At 34.1% G+C, this 20188-nt stretch overlaps 1 protein-coding gene across 1 annotated transcript in view; it reads left to right on the forward strand.

The window, feature by feature from the left end:
* LOC135970601 (protein eyes shut homolog) overlaps positions 1 to 20188 on the forward strand; it is a 230428-nt gene that overhangs the window by 129095 nt on the left and 81145 nt on the right. The window contains exon 2 of the mRNA XM_065543892.1: positions 12843 to 12989. Coding sequence (XP_065399964.1) covers positions 12843 to 12989 — 147 coding nt within the window. The remainder of the gene's footprint in view (positions 1 to 12842; positions 12990 to 20188) is intronic.

Here is a 20188-nt window from a genome sequence, read left to right on the forward strand (position 1 = left end):
AAGCAACAAGAAAACTACTGGTGCTCAGCCATGTTAGGTAGAGTTGGGTAAGTAACCACCCCCTACCCTAAGAATTCTTTAATGACCCTTCACCCTTCTCTAATATAAGTTCAGGGTTCTAATGCACTCTACAAATGTGGTTGAAGAAGTTCTCAACTAGAAATTAATATACAAAGTGCCACTATGAAAGTGTCAGGATATTTGGAGGAAGCAAATGTAAGTTTACTTTTGCAAATTCTACAAATTAGGTTACTATTGATTCTTACCAATAAATATCGATCAAAAACAACCACATAATAAAAAAGGGAATACTAGCTAAAACAGATGAGCTCCCCAAGCAAAATGCTGTGGAAAAAAAAATAAACAGCAGCATTATATTCTGAAGGATTTTGGCTATGAGATTCATTAAACTCAAAAATAAAATTAATATATGTCAAATACTCAGGAAAATGCCATAGGAAATTGAAAAACAAGCAGGACAAAAGAAAAACTATCACAAAATTCCAGGCAATGTAATAAAATACATCACTGAAATGTTAAAAGGTGAATTAAATAGCAGATTAGATATAGCTAAGAAAAGAATTAAAGAACAGGAAGTTAGGTCTGAATAATGTAGCAGAGAGAGACAAAGCAAATATGCAAGATAAGTTAAAAATGACTGACAGAAAGTGTAGTATATTTATTCTAGCATATATATAATTATTTTAAATCAAAAGCAAAATAATATCTTCAAATTTCACAGAGAAACTAAATATCAGCCTAGAAGTATCTGCACAGGTAAACCTTCATTAGACAATAAGGTCCAAATAAATATATCCTCAGAAAAACAACAAACTGAGAGGGTTTAGCATCTTGAAAAGGAAGTTTTTCAGAATAAGAAAAACTATTTCAGAATTACAGTCTCAAATAATCGAAAAGGAAAAGATTATCCATATAAAACAATAATTTAAATATATTTCTTGAGTTGAAACAAAATCATGTAGAAAAAGATACAATGTTTTTCAAATTCTCTGTGATGTTATTCTTAGTGTGCCAGTTGTCCTCAGCATGCTCTTTTATGGTTGTAGTTAACTCACCAGCAGTAACTTGTTCTGTTTGGAAAGGGATATTTTAGGTGAAAGGAATATTCTAGCTGAAAGGACCCATAAAGCTTTCCTGTCAGCCTCCTTAATTTTCATGAGATTTATCCTCCATGCTTAAGTACTCACGTATTTTATTAAGGCATCTAGATACTGTCTATTTCTGTGTCCGATCACCAGATATTATCAGCAAGATATCATCAACATGGTAGATCAAACAGAATGCTTGGCAAACCAGTTCCTCATAGATTGAATTGTGATACAGTGTTGGAGAGTTGATACAAACTTGAGACAAGACTGTGAAGGTATAATTTTATCCTTGCTAGGCAAAGGCAAACTAATTCTAAAGTTCCCCTCTTTTCAGAATAGAAAAAAAAAAAAAAAAACGGCTTTGCTGAATATTTACATACTAGGTAAAGAAAACATTATTCATTTGGTTTAATAAAGTGATCACATCTGAAACGGGGGCTTATATTGTAACTGTGCTTAATTAAGCTTACTACTTACTAATTACTATTCATTGTCATTCTCAAACACTCATTTCCAAAGACTTTCCATACTAGCCATACCAAAGGGGAAAAAATGGGCCTAAAATATGAATTACTATGCCTGTATTTTCAAATCTTAATATGACATTGAATTCAATGATAATTTTAGTGACAGTTGTTTCATTGGAATGATGAGGACAGAAGATAAATTAGAAGGATTGAGGCATTAGAATATCTCACTGTGGCCTTATGTGTTCTCTAATTTTCTGTGTGCTAATTTCTATAATTACCAATGACTTTATAATTTGTCTTGCATAAAGATATTAAGAATAATGAATGTAACAATAATGTGTATACCCACTACCTAGTATAAGAAATAAAACATTACGGGAGGACGTGGTGGCTCACGCCTGCAATCCCAGCACTTTGGGAGGCCGAGGTGAGTGGATCACGAGGTCAGGAGTTCGAGACCAGCCTGACTGACATAGTGAAACCCCGCATCTCTACTAAAAATACAAAAAGTTAGTTGGGCATGGTGGCACGTGCCTGTAGTCCCAGCTACCTGGGAGGCTGAGGCAGGAGAATTACTTGAATCCCCCGGAGGCAGAGGTTGCAGTGAGCCAAGATGGCGCCACTGCACTCCAGTCTGGACGACAGAGTAAGACTTCATCTCAAAAAAAAAAAAAAAAAAAAAAGGAAAAAAATATTGCTAACACATTTGAAGCCTTTGCATAACCCTACCACCACCTCCGGAATAAACAGTACCCTGAATTATCTTTATCATTCATGTGTTTATTTGTATTATTACTATATATCACTAATATAGTTATTTTTTCTAAAAATTTATGTAAATAACATGTATGTATTGTTTTGCAGCTTGCTCCTTTTGCTCAATATGCTCTAGAAATTTATCCATAATATAAATTGATCCGTTTATATTTGTAGAAGTTATTTCACTGCTCCATAGTATGCTTTTCTATACCTGTATCATAATTTATACTTTCGATAACCTATTAATGGAAATTTAGTCTTTTTCTCTTATTTTATAGTACAAAATATACTATTCCGGATATTCTTACATATGCTTCCTTGAGTACATTTGCAAGAGATCTAGAAATATCTAGGAAAACAATTGATTGAGAGTGTATGTACTTCTTAATTATTACTGGATACTGCCAAATAGTTTTCCAAGGTGTTGTACAAAATGTTTACTGGACCCAGTAATGTGTAACAGTTTTGACTAATTCACATCTTCACCAACTCCTGCAATTACGAGATTTATTTTTACCAGTCTGAAAGATATAAAATTATGATACCTAATAGTGATTGAAATTTGTATTTTCCTAGTATTCATGAGGTAGAGTATTCTTTAACACATTTCACTTTTTATAACATTTTTTGCCAAAATGTCTCTTTTTGTGATTTCTCCAATTCTTTGTGTTCTGGTTTTCATTATTACCAATGACTTACTAATTATCATTTTCTTCCATATTCTCCTCCTTCCATTAGCATGGCTGTAGGATACAATATGATAATCATAACAATGTCAGTATCCCAAGCTGTATTAAAATGACATATTTTAAGAATAAATTAGCATCTAGTTTCAATCACATGGTCATGTTTAAATGGCATGTGTCATATTCTCAGTGCCTGATCCACCCAGCCATGATGGGAAGAAGTCTGGGGACCACCATCAAAGTAGAGGGCTGGGTCATAGCATGCAGCAGTTTAATTGTAGCTTCGCTTGTGAAGTTCTGCATGCCCTTTCTTAGTAAAACTTTGCAAACATATTTTGCAAAATATTACCCATGAACCCTCAATAAAAAACAGAACAGAGTGGAACACTTTTAATTAAAGCATCACAGCAGCCCAGACCCTTGCTGGCTTTCTCTGTCTCCGGGAAAGGTTAAACTGAGGATGAGGGAAGAAATTTTAGAACAATAGAGATAAAATAAGGACATAACCATTGATAAAGTATTCATTAAAAGTATTATATTCTATATATAAATCAACGGCAATGTGTCTGAAGACTTCTCTGAAAGGAATAAATGTTTTCAAAAGATAAAATTACTGAAATGATTTAAGAGGAGATAAAGACCAACAAACTAAGCATATTAATGGAATCATTAATGTACGTTGTTAATTACAATATTACAAATTTATTAATTTCAAAATTAATGAATGTTCAAAGTGCAGAGTAGTAGAGTATGGCTATCATATGGGGTAATTAGGGAATCAGGCAGTCTTGGAAGATGAGTTAAGAATAGTCTTCTATGCCAAACTTAAAGGTTACTGCTACTATTTGCTGCCAATGAAGGACCAGGGAAGACTCTTTAAACAGAATAATAAATTCAAATTTGTGTTTAAATATCATAAATTTCACAGTAATTAACAGAGGAGATATGAAAGTAATGAAGACAATTAGGAAGTATTCTAACAGTACAGGCAGAAGATGATAGCATTACAAGTGAAGTGGAACCATTTGAATTAAATAACATAAAATATAAAATGAATGATGTGAGTAGGAGGATGGGATGAGGAACAAAGGAAGAAGTTTGGATAACTATGATAACATTGTTATTTGAATAACTTGGTAGATGGAAATTCTAAAATCAAATGCAAGACAGAAATTAGAGGCATGTTTTTTCAGCCATCAAACATTGAGTATTTGCCAAAAATGTGTTATTTTCTGGGGACACACAAAACAAAATTAAGCCATTCTGCCTGCATTTAAGGAACTCACAGCTGTCACATGGTGAGTCATACCAAAAAAAAAAAATGGGCTATGCAGTTGAATAAGAGCTGCAATAGAAGTATATATTTGTGTTGATAACAAGAAAGGTGTTATCAATTCGATATTGAAAAAGATTACATTTCAAAGAAGAAAAATAATAAAATAGGTTTAAATATTTTGAGTTTAGGTTACCTATATTTTTCCAAGTGAATCTGTCCATTAAGCAGATGAATGTGTTAGGTCAGGTGCTATCTGTGTTAAAGATTAAAATCTGACAGTTTTCAGAAATTAGAAAGTAGCTAAAGTTATAGAAACAAATGAGATCACTCAGGGAGAATTTCTAAACTAGAAAAGAAGATTTAAGAATAGACTAGAGAGAGAACGGTAGCTATTATGACATATCAAGTACAGTGAGAAATATTGATAGTTTTTCATACCTTTCTTGTCCTTGTTTTATTTTTCCTGCATTGAAGATATTGTTGGTGTGCTAAACAATGTTTTATTTAATAAGAGAAAGGAAGTGGGGTCAGAGCTTTGGGGCCTCAGATTTTTGACAGTATCAAATAGCAAATCATGATGATCAACTGTTCTTTAACAGAGAAATCAAGGATGAAAAAGTAATGCTAGATTGGACGTGACAGTGAAGGATGAGAAAGACTATTCTAAAACATTGTTTCCTTGTGCATTGCTTTGGTCAGATGTAGAGCAGTCCTTTTCATGCTTTAAATGAAGGAATGAAGTGGGTACAATCAAAAGGAGAAATGTTAATTCTGTTGCTTTTTAGAAGTTCTTTTCTGTAGTGGAAAATAGATGTAGCACAAATAACAGCTGTACTAACAGCAACAATAGAGTAGTCAATAATTTTTATCAGTACTTAACAAATTTATCAGTGTTTATGGATTAATAGAAATGTGAATGTCTAATGTGAAGAAATTATTCAAGTAAAAGTAATAGTCTATGAAACTCAAGTCATCTAAATCTAATTTTTTAAATTATAAAATAAGCAAAAAATGTATAATGTGGTAAAAAAAAGTTTAGTGGAATTTATAATATACTATATTATAGTATATTCAGTATTATATTTACAGTATTTGTACTGTATGTAAATATTTAAGATATTGATAGTCATAATCATAATCATTTTAATTGTAGTCACTGAAAATTATAAATTGATTATTCTTATTTGTATATAGTATTTAAAATTTCATGCATCTTTAGATTTTACAATACTGTAATAATGTAGATAATTATAGTTTCTAAACTTTTAATATTATTAGTTAGATTCATTTTTTAAGAATGCTTTTTGGGAAAGGAGATACATGAACTTATAAACTGGTGATATTCATTTAAATCACAGATTTTAATAAAATTAGACTCATAAATGGAAAATGCAGCATTTTAAAATTAAAATAATTGCATCATATCAGTCACCTTTTTTATAAACAGTCAGAGTTTGTATGATGTTCTTTCTGGGGAAGGTGAAAAACTACTCAACAAAAACATGTCAGTAGTATTAATTTTTAATTTCTATTGAGTAAATCAAATCTACTTCCATTATAGCAAAGAAATAGAAACAATATTCTGTTTCTTCTGCTACCAAGAAATACAATAAACTTGTATATGAATAATTTTTGACCCATTGTATTTGTAGCTTTATGTGTATTAGTGTGTCAGACTCTGAGATTAGCTCACAGAAGGCCTTTATAGAAGGCTAAGGGGATTTGTGCTGTAGACAAAAGAGCACCATTTCTATTCAGAATCAATAACTTTTATTCTGCTAAGTTGTATTGTGTTCGGGGTAAAGATACTCATCTCTTTTGTGTTTTCTTTATAATATTCTGTTGTACTCTCTTGGATAAAATTTCAATGAGTTGTTATTGATAGTGGCCCTGATTCATACTATAGAACTATGCTTGGTAAAAAATAAAAATAATAATCCATACTTTTAGCATAAGTTACCTCAAACTCACTACTGTGCTTTCGTAGCTTCCTTTGCCAATTTGAGATGGTGGGTTTTTTTTTAAACATAATTTAGGAACTTAAAAGATTCTCCTTCTTGATTTATTAGATGTTCCCATGACTCAGAATTAACTTTATTTTGTGAATCATATCAAAGTTAATATAATTAGTTTGATAAATCTATATGATCTTTTAAGACATTCAAACATTGCAGAGTATGTTTTAGATGTTATTTTGTAATCAGAACCCAGTAACTCAATACTATATAACATATTTTGTAAGATGTTTAATATGTTTCATATAAAGACCTTGTTGGTTTTTTTATTTATAATTGGAAGAGAAATAAATTTGGAGTGTGTTCAAATAGCATTGCCTGAAGAGGCTTTTGGAAGCAGCAGGAAAACACTCTGCCTAACCCCAATTAGTCTTGTTTTCCATATTCAGGGCAGTTCTGTTTTTCAACATATCCACTAAACATGGTGATAATGAAAATTAATATGGTTAGAAAGCAATTCAATAGCAAATGTTTATTGCTTATAATTGTTGTTTCCTGTCATAATTTTCATAAAACCTGTCAACACTGAAAAAAGGTTCAAAGAGTGTGTGAGCCAGAAAGTAGGCAGGTGCACCTGAATCATATAATAGATGTGCTCCTGCAAAGCAACATGGAAGCCATTTTTTAGCAAATTGAATTATATTTTTATTGCACTTTGTGAGTTCATTGCTTCTCAGAATAAGTAAAACCTAATTATAAAATCAAGTAATTTAATTCATACATAAACCCATATATAAAGACTATCCTTTCTCAAACATTTTCTGGTAGACTTATCAATAGTGTGAAAAGCCCTAACAAGAAAAATGCTGGAATCTCATCATTACCTTTCTCATCTCATTTTATTTATAAAAATATTTTCTGATTTTTGTTTTCAAACTACCACAGATGACCACTTTAGTTGTATTTGTGTAAGAATATAGCATTTGCCTAACATGTGCAAAATTGGACATGCCATAGGGGGATCAAAGGTGGATCAAACACAGATCTTTTCTTCGGAGAATGTATAGTATAGGAGGATAGAGGAGATAGGCTTATGGACTTTCCTTTTTATGTAGTCTTACATCTCACATTAGTTTCAATGCTCCTGCTGACAGCAAATGTCAGGAAAAATGGTCAATGTACCATGACACATTTGTCCAGGACCTCCCCAAAACATCTACAACTCCTAACTTGGAGTTTCCTTCTGTGAAGCTAAAATTTAAGCTCCATTAGGGTAATCTTTATATATTTGCTCAACACTGTATTCCTTGATGAGTTCTTGGGATGTAGTAGTCACTTGATAGATGTTTGTTGAATGCGTTGAATTCATTAGTGACTTCCAGTAGGATAGGCAAAAATAACATGAAGAAACAGTGTCTAAAACCATATCTATGGTAGAATCAACAGATATGCAACATCCAAATAGTTTCCAAGTTATATGCTAAGGATCCTACTTATTTACAAGCCAAGTCCATCTCTTTGTAAACTTAACCATTTTCCTTTACTAATGGCATCCAAATTAATATCCAAACTTCATCTAGTGTCCAGCTAGCTATACTGCATCTTAACTTGATTGGCATATGGCTTTTCTTCTTATATCATTAAAAATTGATGCATGTGCAGTTCAGCATCTGCAAAGCTTCTGTTCCATCAGTGACATTCCAACTATGTTATAATCTTTTCTGGTCACAAGAAAGGAAACTTACCTCCTTAACTCATATTTTCCCCAGTGTCTTCTTAGAATTCACACGCTTAGTACATTCTGTTTCTAACAATTAAAGTCACTTCACTGCCTTCATCCAAATTATTAGGTTTACTATATTACTAATTCTATAGTTATGCCAACAATTGTAACGTAGGGTAAAAAACAATATGTAGACTAAAAAAAAGCTGTGGATACAATGCTTTGAGGAGTTCAAATTTGGGAGAATATTCAAGTAGGCCTTGAATTAAGGGAGAAAGTTTATACCTAGGATTTGAGGAAGGATGTTCCACAAAGATAGAACAATGTGAACACAAGTAGAGCAACAAAAGAAAGTTGGTTCAACCTTACCAGGAGATATGTATGTGTAGAAGCACTAGAAAGTAAGACCACGGAGGGCCTGGCTTACTTCATAATTATACTGTAGTCACTGAAGTTTTTGACCAAAGGCCTGAGGTAATTATGATTGAATAAAATTGACATGGCAGCAATGACAACTAATAGACACTGTAGGAAGGAAAGCAAGTTAGAAAGAAGCCACTGAAACAATTTAGTTGAAACAATGAGAACTTAAACAAGGGTTGTGGTAGCAGAAGGAAAGATACAAGGTCTGATCTAAGCAAGAAGTGTCAGGATCTAGAAACTAGTTTGGGAAGAGATGAGTAGATAATGATGCTGAGTTTCTAAGCTTGGAACACTAAGTACTGTGAGTTAGAAACTGAAGGAGCAGCAGATGTAGAAAAGTCAGAAATGATTAGAGGACTCAAGACAGAGGACAGAGCCTTGGAAATGATGTGTGTTTTAAAGTGGTTAAAGGAACAGTCTACAAAAGGTAGGTAAGAAGACAGCCAAAGTACGGAACAGTGTCATGAAAGACAAGGAAAGAGAAAGTTTTAATAAAAATAAGGGCTTAGTATTATGGAGATTTCTAGGCATCAGTGTTCATAAGCACTGATGAAGGATTTGCTAACAAGGCTTTAATAACCTTTGAAAAGATTCAATAAAATGCAGAACGACGTAGGTAAATTTCAAAGAGTAAAAGATTGTGTATAGAGGCCAAGAAATGGTAACTTTTGTGATACCATATAACTTAAATCAAGCAGTTTAATAATACATAAGTTGTATTGTTTATACCTGATTCTCACAAGTAATCTTCTCAAGTTATAGGCATAAACAGGATGTTAAAAATAAACTTTCTTTTGCACAACAGGATATAACACTGTAAACAAATAAGGTGCCATACCTAAAAGCAAGATTTAACTAGAAAGTATTCTTGATTTAAAATGGGTTTGTATTTAGACGAGAGGATTTTAAGAGATAATCTTGAGAAAATGTTTTTGAAGAAGGCTGTCTTATGGACCTCACTCCCACCCTCTTCCACCCATCGTATCTGACAATGTGTTTGGGGATAGCTACAGCTGGATCACTTGGAAAGTAGCACCATGGACTGTTGACCTATGGACTCATACATTCATAGCTGAGCTAAAGCAGCACTGTGTGTGTACATGTGTGTGTGTGTGTCTGGAAGGAGAAGGAGGGGGAGAGAGAAAGACAGAGAAAGGGCTGGGTGGGATGGCTGACGCCTATAATCCCAGCACTTTGGGAGGCCAAGGCAGGTGGATCACTTGAGGTCAGGAGTTCAAGACCACTCTGGCCAACACAGCGAAACCCTGTCACTACTAAAAATACAAAAATTAGGCAAGCATGATGGTGTATGCCTGAAATCCCAGCTACTCAGGAGGCAGGAGTTGCAGTGAGCAGAGACTGCACCACCGTGTTCAAGCCTGTGCAAAAGAACAAGACTGTCTCAGAAATAAAAATAATAATAAAAAAAAAAACAGAGAGACAGAGCTTGGTTGGAAATTAACTATATCCCACATACAGTATGACAGGAGATGATAGGGAATTTAAGAGTCTTTACCACGTACTAGATATGTACGCCTCAGGAAAAGCAACTGGCCTGAAAGTCATTTTATGTTCTTCCCAAATGCTCCTTGTTAAGTTACTAAGATGACCTTAACACTCTTCTTAGCTTAACTAAACTTTAGAAAGGATTCTTCCTGACTCTAGGTCCCTGGTCTCCCTTTTCTTGGAGCATTTACTTTAGAAAATTTTCCATATTAAATTATTTGTCTGTTGCCTTTGAAACACAAATCTTTTAAATATCTTCTTGTCAGTTTTACCAGCCAGGAATTTCTTTCTTAAGGTTCTTGGAACCACTGTTCCCCTGAAATGTAATCGTAAAAGAAGACAGCACCCCATCTGTCCACCTCTAGGGGAGGGTATAAGACTAACTTCAATGGGTGCCTTGATCCCAGTTGTAAAACTATGTCCTGATACAAAGATAACAGAAAGTTTACTTATCCTTTGAGTAAAGCCAATTAGCAAACACGGATGGCCTGTATTCTCTCTCACTCCAGCTCTTAAAAACTCTTCCACCCTTTATTACAAAGGAGTTGAGTTCAGACTGAGTTCTAGCCTCTCCCTTACTGCAACAGCCTTGAAAAAAGTCATCCTTGCCTATTCAACTTAATCCGTGCAGTGTTTACACTGACACAGGCAAGTCATTGTCAACAACAAGAGTTTGAAAAATCAGAGCAAGACCAAGATAGAAGTGACCAGCCAAAGAAGGCAGGGTATGACTGCAAATCCTAGGTGTGGCAGTTGACAAAGAGTTTCCAAAGATTAAATAAACGTTCATGAGTCTTAGTGTTACCAAATTTAGCAACTAAAAATACAGGATTCTTAAATTTAAATTTCAACTAAACAGCATTATTTTTAGTATATTTCATGTGATGTTTGAGACATACTAAAAATTTATGGGGGCTGGGCACAGTGGCTCACGTCTCTAATCCCAGCACTTTGGGAGACTGAGGCGGGTGGATCCCCTGAGGTCAGGGGTTCGAGAGTAGCCTGGCCAACATGGTGAAACCCCATCTCTACTAAAAATACAAAAATTAGCCGGGCATGGTGGCACATGCCTGTAATCCCAGCTATTCAGGAGGCTGAGGCAGAAGAATCGCTTGGAGCTGGGAGGTGGAGGTTGCAGTGAACCAAGATCGGGCCATTGCACTACAACCTGGGCAATAGAGCAAGACTGTCTCAAAAAAAAAAAAAAAAAAAAAAAAAGGAAAAGAAAAGAAAGAAAACACAACAACAAAAAACTTATTTGTTATTTAACTGAGCATCCTGTATTTTATCTGGCATGCCTACCATGAAAGAAACAATCAGTTTCAAACATGTTCCCTTCCTAAAGAACAAGATGCCTGGTTACAACAGTACAATTGCCAGTTCTAACAGCTCTTCTTTACTGTGTCATCTTTCCTTTCCATCCCACCTTGCCTTCTCCCATTCAAAGCTGGAAGGGTCAGAAACAGCAGCTAATCTGAAGGAGAGGTGATAAAATGAGAAAAAGAACAGAAACCAGGGTTACTTCTGCCCCTCAAGGAAGACAGCAGGTGTCAGGCCACCTAGAGATAGGCTGGTGAAGGAGGATAGGAGAAATCATGTCTCTGACGGAAGATTTAAATGTTACTAAATTTCTTAGACTGGATATTAGCTTCTCACTCACTGTATGACTTAGAGAGATGGTAAGAATCATCAGAAATACTAAATGTCCATCCAGTGGCAGAGAAAACTCCCCCCATTGTGAGAAAGACAAAAAAGAAAGTTGGCTGGGCACGGTGGCTCACGTCTGTAATTCCAGCACTTTGGGAGGCCGAGGTGGGCAGATTGCTTGAACTCAGGACTTCAAGACCATCCTGGGCAACATGGTGAAACCCCATCTCTACTAAAAATGCAAGTTAGCCAGGCATGGTGGCACATGCCTGTAGTTCCAATTACTTCGGAAGCTGAGGCAGATGGATCACCTGAGCCTGAGAGATTGAGGCTGAAGTGAGTCGAGATTGCTCCATTGCACTTCAGCTGGGCTGACAAAGTGAGACACCATCTCAAAAAAAAAAAAAAAAAAAAGGTTGCATTTTCAACATCCTATGTGTTGCACTTGTTCAATGTACCAATTATATTTTAATAGATGTGAATATAGATCTATATCAATGAAATGTTTCAAATTTTATGTGCATCAAGATTTTGTGAGATTAGTTATTTAAAATAAAAATAATTCTGTAAGTCTAAAACTAATAACCTTGCATATTATAGTAATACTACTTATAAAATACCTAAATATTATTGAAAAGCACTAAATATTAATGAACATTAATAAAACTCCTGAGTGTGACAGTTCTCTAACCTTTGTGTCACAATTTTTTTCACTTTATTGACATAATTACATCAAATAAAATTTATCAATTTTAAGTGTATAACTCGATATTTGATTGTTTGTAACCCAAAGGATAAATGCTTGAGGTGATGGATACTCCATTTACCCTGATGTGATTATTATACATTGTATTCCTGAATCAAAATATCTCATGAAACTCATAAATATATACACCTAAAATGTGACCACAAAAATTAAAAATTTAAAAATGCAACCTTTGCATCACAAAATATCGCAAAAGAATCTGGTGAAGAACTATGATTTCACAATGCAAGTACACAGATTTTTTCAGACAATTTCAGGGTGTTTGTTACTTCTTAAAACCCATCCATGAACATCAGATTATAACTCTTATTCAGTCTTTTCTTCTATACTGGTAGTTAATTATTTGAGGCAATAAATATAAATTTATTATACTTCATATCTAAAGTTCTTAAAATTGGACCTAATGTTTTAAATATTAGTGTTACCTTTTTAAATGAATGCTAACTATAAATGCTAAGCTTTTATCTATTTGAGTAGCAATATAATGCTATCAGAACATATTAATACGATTTTCTTTTTTAGATGCAGGTTTATTTTTTCCATCTTTCAGTGGGAATTCCTATTTAGAACTGCCCTTTTTGAACTTTGTCCTGGAGAAGGAACATAACAGAACTGTTACCATCTACTTGACTATAAAAACAAACAGTTTAAATGGAACTATTCTTTACAGTGAGTATTAAATGTTTGACTTTTTATATGTCATGTTTCTTTCTCAAACGTTAATCTATTGAATCATTGATTTATTCATTTAAATATTGTGAGAGAACTTTTTCAGACCAGTGCATGAAGCATTACCAAAGATAAATTTTAGTTCTTTGTAATTTCTCTAGAAGTTTAATTTATGAGTCATTCAATGGAACGTGACTTACAAACAGGCTCTGAGCTGACAAGACAGAATTTAGCAAGCATATGAATTTGACAGCATATGGCTAAAGCAGTAAAACATAAATGCTGCAAATGTTTCAGAGTATATTTTTATGATATAAATCACTAAATATGAATTATATTCAATACTTGATAACTTGGGAAAAGGCATTCCAAAGCTGGGGTTCATTTCACAATGAAATAAATTCCTACCACTCTTTTAACAACATCTATTATCTTGATATAAGCTGTTTTCTTCAAGTAGTATTAACAGTATTTGCTTAAGGAAATGTCTTTATATCCAGAGTTCTCTGCATTATGCAATTTGCTCATAAAGGTCTCTATAAGCAGAATTTAATGGGCCTCTTCTCTGAATGAACATCACTAAGCTATATTAGCAGCAGTATTCAAAATTTGACAGTTGTTTTCTCTTTTGAAATAAATGCACAATCGTTTTAACAATTCCTCATATTGGAGGTGTAATGTCTTTAGTATGTTAACAGATTATCCCCTTTGGGGCAACTGATTTCCCAAATGATTTGCTCCTCTACTTTGAAACAGTTTGCTAAATTGATTCATCATTCTGTACTTTCTAAACAAAATATAAAAGGTTTTATCATTTGACAATGAGTAAAATGCCTAAAAGAAGCATTTGGGGAAGCCGGGTGAACTTAGTAGTTTTTAACATTAAATTAAACTAAGAATTTATGTTATATTTTAGAAAGAAAACAACTGGTCAGGGTAGGCCAGTATTATTTATTCCCCAGGAGCAGAGGCACCCATGTTTAAATGTTAGCTTAAGAGTGTCTGATTGATTTATGTTAAAAGAGAGAAGAAAATAAAGAAAAACTTGTTTTTGTATACAAAATCTAAGTGCTGGTACATGCCCATGAAATTTGGAAGTAATAGCGCATTGCAGCGTAAAGAAAACAAGAACAGAACAAAAGACACAAACAGAATAATTGAAAGACACAAGGAAAAGTGATTTTCTGGCTTTGCAATTTTTTAAGTTATATAGAATTAGAAGGTGTTTTCTTGGGGAAAATGTATTTCTACCAACTAAAAACAGCTCATAGTTAAAGCAGCACCCAATCACTGGGAATTCTCCTGCTCTGGGTTCATGCTCCTGGCTCATGTCCATACCGACACTTGGATGTGTTATTTTTGAAGGCCAGAGAAATACAGGCCAAGCGTATATACACTCCATTCAAGTTTGTACTTTAATTTAAATCCAATAAAAGTCAAGCTGATGATAGTGCCATAGGATCATTTCTGCCTTTCTTACTCAATGACCTACAAAAACAATCAAACTAGAAATTATTAGTAAGAAAATAATGTCACTGTAATGATTATCCATTTCTGCCCTTATATAATTGTTATTGTTATAGTACCAGATTCATCAAATCTGTTTACTCTAGAGAGTTTTAGAGCCCATGAAGGGAGAAAATATTTTTGTTTGTAAAGCATTCTTTCTGTTCATTTGTAAGGTGGTAATTTAATCCTACACTGTTGGGAATACCTCAGCAGAATGTTTCCTGGGGTTGTTACTTTCTATCCTCTTAGATTTGTCAGCCTCATAAAAAGCCTCACAACAGATAAGCACAAAGATTTTTGCAATTCAGTTAGATACCGGTAATTTAAAAGGCGTGTCCCTTAACTTATGGGATAATTGCATTTGTTTTGAAATCAGTATATTATGTGTAGGAGCAATTAAAAGTAGTGAGAAAATTAAAACAGATGTTTCACTTCAAATTTTAGGTGTTGATTTTGTTTGAGTTGCTTTGTTTTTAATTTTGCCATTTTTTTTTACTCCTAAACATTTCAGTTCAACTCAATTCCATTTCACAAACATTTTTTGAACATTTGTATTTTATATCAAATCAAATATTTAAGGGACAAGGATAGAGAACTGTCAGGCTGGTAAACCACTGTCAGCTTTGAATTATATTCCTGGTTCAAAACTGCACATTTATTTTGTCTCAGTTTGCCTCACCAACTAATTGATGTTGAAAAGGAACAAAAGGAAGATAAAACTTGAATCCTTATGGGTTACAGTAAAAATCCTTAGAAAGGATAGCTTAAAAAAGAACCCTCTGTGGGAGAGAGACAGCTCCGAGAGCAGCAGTCAAGATGAAAAGAAAGTTTTTTGTATCTGCCACTGAACCAATTCAGAATTCTGGAACCCAGTCAAAGGAGCTACTAATAGGTCACGAGAGAAAGGATGAGACCACACAAAATTCTTTAGGTGCACTTTCAGAAAATGAGCTCTATTATACAAGCAGTATCAATCAGGAGGTTTCGTCATGGGATATATTACCATGCAGTTGGATACATTCTGTGCTGCTTCTTTGAAAAGAAATAAGCATGCCATGTGGAAGTATGTGATCTTTGAGAATTAGGAGCAGACATCTGACCAAGTCCCAGGAGGCAAATTACATGAGCAACTCCATTGGGAGGAGAGGATTCAGAAGCAATCGTTATATTACTTAATGTTTGTATTTAAAATAGGAAGCAAAAGAAGGTCCAGTCTTAGATAAGGGTAGTTGACAGGCTAGTGGAATTATTAGGGCCTCTTTATTTGCATTTATGGAGGACTAACAGATTTCTGATACTCCTGGAGAAAACAAATTAAATCTGAAGAGTCATAACACCTGCCTTTCTCTATAAAATGATTTCCAGCAGAATATACAATATCTTCATTACATACTTATTGTATTTCATTCCAATGATGTGGCAAAGCCAGAGAAATCCCACAGCATTCTCTGGCATCATATTAGATAGCATCTTCTTTTTTTCTTCTAAGTAAAAAGAATGCTCAGTTGTTTCAATCAATTGTGGGCACCATAAAATTCTTTGAATATCTTTTTGCCTCCTTGATGGGTCCCAATAGAGCTAACGCCAGACAGATATGGGAAGGAGTAGGTTGCAAACATGGATGGCTGAATTCATGCATTGTCATTCATGAGAAACTGCTATTCATTGTTATTTCATCTTTTTTATGACAGCAAAGACAAATTCAACAAATTCTGAGTGCCTGAAAAGTACATAGCTTTCTTTGGGCAATGTGAGGGATACAAAGTTGAATAAGTGATGGTCTATATATCTCTAGTTTCTCACCTTTTCATAGATAGGTACATAATTCTTTGGGCAACCTGGTTGTGACATGTCTTAAATTAGAAGTATGAATTAAGAACTGGCACAGAGTTGAGAGATTCATTTTACCTGAAGTCTGTGCTTATATCTCCTCACTAAATAGAAAATACCTCTGTATTAGTCTGTTTTTACACTGCTAATATAGACATACCCAAGACTGGGTAAATAATAAAGAAGAGGTTTAATGGACTCACAGTTCCACGAGGCTGGGAGCCTCACAATCATGACAGCAGGCAAAAGACACATCTTACATGACAGCAGGCAAGACAGAATGAGAGCCAAGTGAAAGGGGAAACTCCTTATAAAACCATGAGATCTCATGAGACCAGAATAGTATGGGGGAAAATGCCCCCATGATTCAATTATCTCCCACCGGGTCCCTCCCACAACATGTGGGAATTATGGGAGCTACAATTCAAGATGAAATTTGGGTAAGGATGCAGCCAAACCATATTAACCTCTTAATCTGAAACTGCATTTTGTAATTCCCTATTCCCCCCACCTCCTCAGAACCTCCTCGAGTGACTTGTGTAGGGTACGTACTTGGCTAGAATAGTTCTTAAGTTTTGTTTGTGAGTTACTCAACCTTGATAGTTGTGATAAAAAATAAGTAGATACTGAATCTTTAGGAAATTCTCCCATTGAACATTGTTATAATTTCTTCCTCTGATAGAAACAAACACACAAATTTCAATGGTTTAGTCAAAATGTAGCTTGAAACATAATTTTTTCATGCATTTACTTAAAAAATCAGGAATATAGCAGGAGTTGGCAAGTTTTTCTATAACCATTAGAAATAAGTATTTGAAGTAGATATGTTTGCAAGCTGCACAGTTCAACTCTGCCATAGTAGCCTGAAAGCAGCCATGGACAATATATAAATGAATGAGTGTGGCTATGTTTCAATGAAGCTTTATTTGCAAAATCAGACAGTGTTGGAATTTGGTCCACGGACCATAGATTGCCAATCCTTGACCTAGAATTATGTGATTCATTAAACTTCACCTAAAATAGAACAATTATATTCTACTTATACAATTGAAATTTATGAAGAAATAAGTCAATGAAAGATACATTTAACCTGCTTAAAACAGGGCTTGGCAAATGGCAGGCCGGAAATAAGTGACTTATTGAGATGATGCTTTAACTCCTTTCCTCTTATACCTTGTCTAGGGAATTAAGGTCTTAGGACGCAAGATTTTTGTCTAAGAGGTGTTATGACTGTTATATCCATTTAACAGCCATGTTCATCCTAGCAACAAATAGACTAAAAATCGTGGCACCAAAAATGGGAGAGCAGGAAAACAAACAATTGGTGAAATTTGGAGTTTTCATTTTTATTCATTTCACCCAAAGGAAGAGGACCCATTTCCTCTAAGAGTTGTGTATTACTAGTGATTTTTACTGGTTAAGCACAATTAGCAGACTTGAAAAAATTAAAATAGCCTGTCTATAAATTTCAGAAATTGGCCCAAAGCCAATCTCCAATAGCATGTAATAAACATGGGTGTAATCATTAATTATGTACCGGGCTACTGCCATGATCCTTCAGTTCTCCCCAGAGCTTCTCTGTCTGCCATCTTCCCACTGAAAAACTAGCTTATCGTAACACTGGTTATTATCAGCCCATGTCATCATTGTTGCTGTAAGCTGTCTTAAATCATGAGCAACTGCTGCTGAGGTTGCTACTGGAATTACTGCTGTATACAAATCCAAACCTTTAGGGGGAACCAGAAAAGGGGAATTCTAAAACTACAGAAGAAACATATATGTTCCAACAGAGATCTCAATGCAAGATAACCAAACAGTCTTTATCATATGTCATGAAGGCAGCACCAGGGATAAAGAGATCATCTGACTGCTCCCACAGGTAGCCCTGATTGAAATGTCAGATAACCAAGGATAGATTTGAACCCAAGTCACTGTGAGCTACTGTACATATAGGGGACATCTATTCATCTTTCTATATCTTAGTTTGACTACAAGTTATACAGATATGTTTATATTACCAAACTTCACAAGGTTTGAAATGTATATCTATATAAGTGTTTTGAAAAATACAAAACACCATAAAAATGTAAGGTATTTTTCTGTTAAGGTAGATGATAGAAATCCATGTCACTTTATGGAAATTTCCAGATTTAATAATCTAGGTACCTGATTTAATAGTGCATTATCTGTACTGATAACTATTAATTTTTCTATAAGGAATGGTGTTAGATTTTAATTCAAATCAATAACCAATGAACTTCTTCTGAATGTTTATAAATGATCTCAATTCAAATTGTTGATATTTGGAGCATTATTACAATAGCTTAATTAGAGAAGAATACCCGTGTTTAATGGGAGTGGTACCATATAAACAATGAATATCTTCAATATTTCAATAAAGTGATAAAATATCCATGCTTAGAAAATTCCAGATCCACAATTCAACTAATATCTAAGCAAACTAAAGTTGTAAAAAAGTTGACTAGGTCATATGGTACATCTAGTTCTAGATCCTTGAGGAATCGCCATACTGTTTTCCATAATGGTTGAACTAGTTTACAATCCCACCAACAGTGTAAAAGTGTTCCTATTTCTCCACATCCTCTCCAGCACCTGTTGTTTCCTGACTTTTTAATGATTGCCATTCTAACTGGTGTGAGATGGTATCTCATTGTGGTTTTGATTTGCATTTCTCTGATGGCCAGTGATGATGAGCATTTTTTCATGTGTCTGTTGGCTGTATGAATGTCTTCTTTTGAGAAATGTCTGTTCATATCCTTTGCCCACTTTTTGATGGGGTTGTTTGTTTTTTTCTTGTAAATTTGTTTGAGTTCTTTGTAGGTTCTGGATATTAGCCCTTTGTCAGATGAGTAGATTGCAAAAATTTTCTCCCATTCTGTAGGTTGCCTGTTCACTCTGATGGTAGTTTCTTTTGCTGTGCAGAAGCTCTTTAATTTAATGAGATCCCATTTGTCAATTTTGGCTTTTGCTGCCGTTGCTTTTGGTGGGATCTGAACAATGAGATCACTCGGACTCAGGAAGGGGAACATCACACACCGGGGCCTATCATGGGGAGGGGGGAGGGGGGAGGGATTGCATTGGGAGTTATACCTGATGTAAATGACGAGTTGATGGGTGCAGCACAGCAACATGGCACAAGTATACATATGTAACAAACCTGCACGTTATGCACATGTACCCTACAACTTAAAAGTATAATAATAAATAAATTAAAAAAAAAAAAAAGAAAAAGAAAAAAAAAAAAAAAAAAAAGTTGACTAGAATATCACTTTTTCTCCATGTGATATTTATTATTTCTTTTTATGAGACTAATTATATATATTTTTTTTATATATCAAATTCAAACTTGTTAGAATTATCTCTCTAAAAGCTATGAGATTTAGATACTAGAATCTGTTTTGAGAGGAATACCGTTATTATTCATTGTTCTAAGCAGCACTTTTATGCTTAACAAATCTTAAATTAGCAGACAATCATTTTATTAGGATAAATAAAAATTGAGAACTAGAGATTTTGTAAAGTTTTGAAATGTAATCTGGATAAAACATTCCGGAAAAAAAAATCGATAAATAATTCATTTTAAAACCTTACTACAAAGCCTAAAAGCATGAAGAACTGTTACTGCATTACTTCTGCACCAACTTAATATTTCAAGAAAAGGATAGGTTCACACATCTCTAATGGATCATCAAGCATCTTTTCAGTGAAACAACAGAATGACTTTCTTTCAATGGCTTAATAGTAAATTCTTCTAGAGCTTTCAAGTCCTGCCTGAAGGTAACACCAATTAGAACATTATGGGGAAAATGTTCTAAACACTGCCTTTAAACATTTGCCCT

The sequence above is a fragment of the Macaca fascicularis genome, chromosome 4 (assembly GCF_037993035.2).
Source record: "Macaca fascicularis isolate 582-1 chromosome 4, T2T-MFA8v1.1".
Classification (NCBI taxonomy): Eukaryota; Metazoa; Chordata; class Mammalia; order Primates; family Cercopithecidae; genus Macaca; species Macaca fascicularis.